The following is a 6,682-nucleotide window of genomic DNA, read 5'->3' on the forward strand; positions in this document are numbered from 1 at the left end:
AATTGTAAACACAAGTCACAAGTCGATTATGCATGGAGTTAATTGGAGAGGAAGAATTCGAAATAGAATTAATTATGAAATAATGATTACAAATACGATTAGCTCCGCTATTATATTTTTTATTTCCACGGAGCATGCGTGGATTATTTTATCTCGCGATGCACGCGCTCAGAGGGATGCGTAACACGTTCGTTGTCGCTTTCGCTTTCTTACATTGCCCTTCGATCCACCAGTTCATGCCTCTCCTGTCGTTCCTTGGCGCGATGCCAAAAAAGAATCGTGTCGTCGTTTCTCTCAATTCCGTTCTCGTCCTCGATCAAATCCTGTACGGCGGTCTTTGCCAGACTTTATTTTCCGAATCGAATCGAATCACAGAGATCAAAGACTCGAAAAGGTGGATGATATATTTGCATGATATATATATATATATATATATATATATTTCACAAAAGTGAAACACCGAATCATCAGCATGATTTTGTAAGAAAAATAATAATAATAAAATTCGCGCCTCCTCCAAAAGATTGTCCGATATATATACTTCTGGCCGCCGACGATGGGCAACGTATCGTACGAGTATACGTTCCACTTGCGAGCATTGTTCTTCCCCTCTTTTCTCTCACGTATCCCTATCCCTCGAGTCATTTGTTCTTCCACTTGAAAGATCTCTAAGTCGGGTTTATCTCATCTTTCAGGAGACCGCATTCGATAAAACATATTTTCTCTATATTTTTATATTATATACATATATATATATATACGGTATATATATTTATATATACATACACATCATTTTTATATTGGCACGGAAATTCTATTTATCGAGAAACGAAACGATCGTTGTAAGAGAGATGGATCGAATGAAATAATTACAGTATATACATATATATATATATATGTGTGTATGTATGTATATATATGCACAACTGTTTCGAGTAACACGGATAAACGATCGTTTCGTTTTCACGTTGGCATGCGTACGCACGTGCACCGCACGACTAGCCGCCCCTTTAATTAACCCTTTCTCGTCATCGCACCACCAACGTCATTCTTCTTTTTTTGCCACCCTCACGGGGGGTGTCGTCTATGTTCATGTTCTGCAATCACGAATAAAAAAGAAGAAAAGAAGAGAAAAGCAAGCGAGGAATACAAAAGCTAAAAGAAAAAAGATGAATTAGAAAAAAGAAAAAAAAAGGAAACGAAAAAAAGAAACAGATGGAAAATTATCGCACTTTAGCTATTTGGTCAATCCTGACCGTATCTCACACGCTTTGTTGCCCCTTTTTTTTCTATATATCTTTCTCTATTTTATTTATCTTTTCCTTCTCTGTTTCTTCTTTCCTTACGTTCGATTGAAAAAAAAAAAAAAAAAAAAATTCTCTATCTTGTGCCACCTTGTGACCAAATCCAAACTGTGATAATCCGCAGGGCGAGTCAAACGAAACGAGGATAGCCGTGGCGAATCAGCGTGCGCACGCTCTACTCAAGTAAAATGCGTCTCTCTGCCCACGTACCCGTCTCCTCCGAGCCTCAAACAAAAAAAAAAAAAAATACAAAAAAAATAAAAAATATATATATATATGTATATATATATATACATATATACGCGCAATGCATATATATATATTTATATGTATGTATATATATATATATATTATATCAACTCCAAAAATATTGTACGCTCACACGCCCACGACCCCTTCTTCTGCCTTCTCGTCGTCGGTCGGACATCGCCAACCCGTCAACCCAACTCGTGTCTCCAACTCGATCCACCTGTTTGTGCTACAACGAAATCATCGAGCCTTCCGGTTTACATCGATTTATATATTACGTGTGTTTTATGTCTCGTCTACTTAGTGCAATCTCCCTATATACGCATATATATCGTATTTAATTTCTCTACACTTTACGTAACGTTCTGTAACCCGCGCCATCTTTTTTGTCGTCGCGTTGTCGTCCAACCCGTTTTTTTTTTTTTTTTTTTTAACGTTCACGTCTCGTCGATAATTATATATACATACCTATGATATCCGTACATGTACGTATATATACATGATATGATACATAGTATATTGTAGTACGATGATGATATTGACATTTAACCTTTCTTTAGAATCTTATTTGTCGGATGAAACCCCACAGGATCGTCGTTGTCGCGCCAACTATGTAACACGAGCTCTGTTTCTCCTTTATTGTTAGCATTCCCTTCAATCGATTCAATATTCTCCTCCCCTCCCCCATTGAATATTCAATTTGCCTGTTTTGCCTTTCATCGACCAATCCTCGTTATCGGTCGGATAATTGCATCGATCGGGATGAATTGAATTTATATACGTTTAGAACGAGAAAGGAACGAAAGAGCTCGAGTGAACGAAGGAATAATCGACGACGACGACGACGACGACGACGACAAATCGAACGAACGAGAAAAGAGTAATCCAAGTTAACAATAGGTCGACAATAACATGATCTTTGATCACACACGTTTAAGTTTGGGTTACGATCTTTCGTTTTTTTGTTTTTTTGGCACGCAGGGCGAATCGAACGAGACGAGGATAAAGGTGGCCAACGAGCGAGCCCATCAACTACTCAAGTAAGGCCACTCTCGACCACTTGCACCCCGTCGGCCACCAACAGCACCAAATACCATCATCACCACTATCACAATCACAACTACAACACTATCAACAACAACAACAACAACAACAGTTACAATAACAACAACAGCAATAACAACAACAACAACAACAACACCAGTGTTTATCATAAAACCAGAACTATCAGCTACAAATAATACATACAATCGATTAATCTTCGTTACTCATATACCGTTACTTACGTACTCGTATACTTACTTAATTTATTTGTCACTTTATTTGTCACAATGTACTTATATTCATCGTGAACTTATAGTACAGACGAGTTGACAAATAGGCGATTGAATACGATCGATAACATCGTTCTATGATATGTTCTCTTTCCGTCCTGCGTTTAAATTTCTTTCTTTCTTTCTTTCTTTTTTTTTTTTTTCTCGTTTTTCTTTTCTTTTATCAATTAATCGCGTACGTTATAGAAAACGTCCAGAATGATCATTCATATCAATTTTTTACTCGCAAAGTTAATCGATTTATTTGTTATTCGAACGATCATCGCCTCGAAAAAGTTATTGCCTTCTGGGAAATAAATTGTACCATTGTATGTGCTGTGCCTTTTATTTTCAACGAATGTTAAAAGTAAATTCTATTTGAATATATCGCTTGTACTTTTTTTTTTTTTTTTTTTTTGTATTTGGTTTGTTATTGTAGCCAAGTAGTTCAATTCTTTAACGACTATATATTTTCGTTTCCTTAGAAGACCTTAACGTTCTTTCGTTTGATTTATTTTAAGTTACTATCTTCGAGTGATTTTTCAAAGAATCTGCTCCTACGAACTTCATCTTTAACCCTTAAGAGAGCAAATTTTCATCTCTAAATGTAGAAATATTTAAGACAGAAAGTTAGAAGAGAAAAAAAAAATTAGTTTATTTACGAATAATATTTACATGTAACGAAGATGTCGACGCGAGATAACGTCGTCAAGTCAATTCAGTGATTCGGTAGAGTTTTTTAAAAAGACAAGCAGACGTTTACGCAGAAGTAAAAAGAAAAAGAAAAAAAAAAAAGAGAGATATAGAGAGAAAATGAATAAAAATAATAAACGAGTAAAGATTTTTTCATCTTAATTGCACGTTTATCCAAGTTCTTCCTCTCGTGATATAGCGTTTACACTTTTAACGATTTATCTAAAAAGTTTCTAAAAATAAGAGGAGAGATTATTAACGATAAATTGAAAAAAAATTAAAAAAAAAAAAATAATAAAAAAAGAACAGAATAAAAAAAAAAGATAGAAATCCTTTAGCTAAAAAAAAAAACGAAAACGCGTCAAGTATCGTGCGCCTGTTTAAGGGTTAAAGATTACCCACAGATTAACGAGAACAGAAATGCATATACACAAGAAATGACAACAAGAGTTGTACAGGGAGCGTGCACACGCTGTTTGTTCTTTGCATCGTTGCGCGCATGCGTACGCGCGTCTGCGCGTGTACATGCGCAAACCGAAACGAGTTCTGTACACATACACATGCACAGTTTACATCGGATACGTATACATATACATCGCATATTATACATTCGTATAATCACACACAGAGAGACATCTACACACAGAGAAATAACAGAAAGAAAAGGGATATAATAATAATAGAGATCGCACAGCGTGTGGGAGTGCACATGTGAACGATACATACGCACAGCGAGATCCCCCCTCCCCCTCCCCTTCCCCTAGATAATACATACCATGTAATTTGTTATCACGATTAGCGTTACGACCAAAATATCCGTGTACAGTAGATCGATACTTAGATGGACACCGCGTGTATATGTGTGTGTGTGTGGGTGTGTGTATGCCATGGGGCAGACGCGCGTGTCACGCGGTAAATTCGCAAGCAGCTAGTAGGTCGTAGCGAGCGCGCTAAATGCGAGGAGCAACCTCGTGATATCTTTATGTACGCGTACGATCCATGCTCGTATAGGGGCGAATTTATATCGAACGGATCGAGGGAGCCTTGCCTTAAGCGGCAAATAATAGATATTTAGATTCCTTCCCGAGAGACGATTCGAGTATTATTCCGCTTTGTTCTTTTTCTCGATATACACCGTATATAACACGCTCCACGTGGAACATCGTGCGATCAACGAAATATTCTCGCTCCCCGATGAGAACCCGAGGAAAACGGAACGAATCGCAGCGCAGACGAGCGGAGGAGGGCGTTTAGCGCGACAGCAAGTTCGAATTCTGTGAAGAGAGCGCGATGTTTTCTCCTCTGTGTGGAGAAGGAGGAGAAAGGAGAAGGGAAAGGAGAGAGAGAGAGAGAGAGAGAGAGAAGGTGAAGGAAGGAGAAGATTCGATTGATCTGAACAACGAAGAAGACGCGTCGTTTCGAACAGAATAAAAAAAAGGGAAAAGAGAGGGGGAGAGGGTGCGAGAAAGTGAAGAAAGGAAAGGAAGGAAGGAAGAAGGAAGGTGTGTTTAATGTGTAGATAGAATTTTGTTCATCGTTTTATCTGTCGACTCACCGTAGATCGATTCCGTTTCTTGCGGCCCCGCGCACGCTTAACGCGCCGGGGTTGTCACTGTAAGGTTAAACTCCAAACGAAAGAAATCATGGACGCGGTAGGGAGAGCAAGGAATATAATCGAAAAAGAATAATCGAAGATTGTACATTATTGTATTTACACGAAGCGAAGTACCTCTACCTTTGTATTGTACACGAGCGAAAGAACGAACGAACGAACGAACGAACGAATAATAATAATAATAATAATAATAATCCATTGTACGCTGTGTCGACACGGCGTCGAGGACACCCCCCCCTCCTCCCAGTTGTTCCGTTTTTTGTATCGTGATCTGCGTGTATCCACGTTATACCCATTTATATCTTATCTTCCATCACGATCTTTTTAATTTACACGCGAATTTGTTCTCATTTTAAACTTCGATTTTTTTCTTTCTTCGTATCATACGGATACGATATCGTAAAAATTAAGAATAATTTATAATCTGAATGAAAAGTAAATGAAATAGATAGACGTGGTTACCGCAGATTGGATCCAACACTGCAGATGAGCGATGTTTAAGCTGTCAGCCAGCCTTAACAGTATTCGCATCTTTACACTTACCTCTTTAGCTTTAAGAGAATGCATAGAGACAGAGAGCCAGAGATGCTGTCAGCGCTGACGTTGATCCCCCATCCCCCCTCTTTGTAGCATCAAAATTAGTCCGTAGCGAAGAGAAAACGAACATGTATGGAACGAGAGTGAGAGAGAACGAGCGAGCGAGCGAGCGAACGAACGAGAGAGAGAGAAAGAGAAAGTGAGAATGAGCATATATACGGAGTACGAAAAGATTTCGTCGTGCAGATTTTTTTTTTATGTAGATCACGTTCAGTGAAGCAAGAGATACGTGTGTACCGTATTATTAGTATATTGTCGATAAGCATGATGATTTCGATACACATAACTACGTATTATATATATATATATATATGTAAACTTTTTTCTGAATTTAACAAATTAATCATATATATATATATCGATATTGTATAAATATTGTAAAAGATATCGCCCTCGAGTCGCGCGCGCTGCGTTTATGAATCGAGCACAAAGAAGAAAGGAAATATATTACGCGTAGCTCCTTTCGATTTCGCTTGTTCGTTTGCTTTTATTATTGAAATAGCGATGCAGGAAGCGTGGAAAGAGAGGAATCTGTGGCTTGCAAAAATTCTTGGACGCTTCGCCGGACGAACGTACTAAGAGAAATTAAAAGAGAGAATGAGAATGGAAATTTGATGAACGGGAGAATAGAGCAAATGAATGAATGAGAGGGAGAGAGAGAGAAATAGAGAACGAATGGTAACCGATGTTGGTAATAATTATGATTGTTACTCGAGATCGTTAGGCCTATCGTAATTATTTACTTTAACAGAGAAGAGATATACAGAATAATTATAAATAGGTATAAATATATATATATATATATAAAGATTATATATATATATATGATACAAACATATACATGCATACATGTATGGAACGAGCGCGGTGAGCCCCCTTCTTATGTAGATCTTTAAAAAGGAAAAAAAAAA

The 6,682-nt window shown here is 37.7% G+C and overlaps 1 protein-coding gene and 1 long non-coding RNA gene across 15 annotated transcripts in view; both read left to right on the forward strand.

The window, feature by feature from the left end:
* The window catches only part of LOC102681789 (synaptosomal-associated protein 25), a 26,657-nt gene extending 23,407 nt beyond the window's left edge, over positions 1-3,250 (forward strand). For 11 of the 14 annotated variants that reach the window (XM_006608040.2, XM_006608035.2, XM_006608041.2 and 8 more), the window contains one exon: positions 2,535-3,250. In XM_006608040.2, coding sequence (XP_006608103.1) covers positions 2,535-2,597 — 63 coding nt within the window. In that variant the 3' untranslated portion in view covers positions 2,598-3,250. Of the gene's footprint in view, positions 1-1,428; positions 1,551-2,534 lie in introns of those variants that run through there. The other 3 variants (XM_006608039.2, XM_006608044.2, XM_006608043.2) reach the window with 1 other exon arrangement.
* A 1,637-nt stretch (positions 3,251-4,887) lies between these two features.
* On the forward strand, positions 4,888-5,344 carry LOC116185678. Its single transcript, XR_004150547.1, has 2 exons — positions 4,888-4,924; positions 5,029-5,344. It is a non-coding gene; the product is annotated as an uncharacterized LOC116185678 (long non-coding RNA).
* The last annotated feature ends 1,338 nt before the right edge of the window (positions 5,345-6,682 follow it).

The sequence above is a fragment of the Apis dorsata genome, unplaced genomic scaffold (genome assembly GCF_000469605.1).
Source record: "Apis dorsata unplaced genomic scaffold, Apis dorsata 1.3 scaffold_28, whole genome shotgun sequence".
Taxonomy (NCBI): domain Eukaryota; kingdom Metazoa; phylum Arthropoda; class Insecta; order Hymenoptera; family Apidae; genus Apis; species Apis dorsata.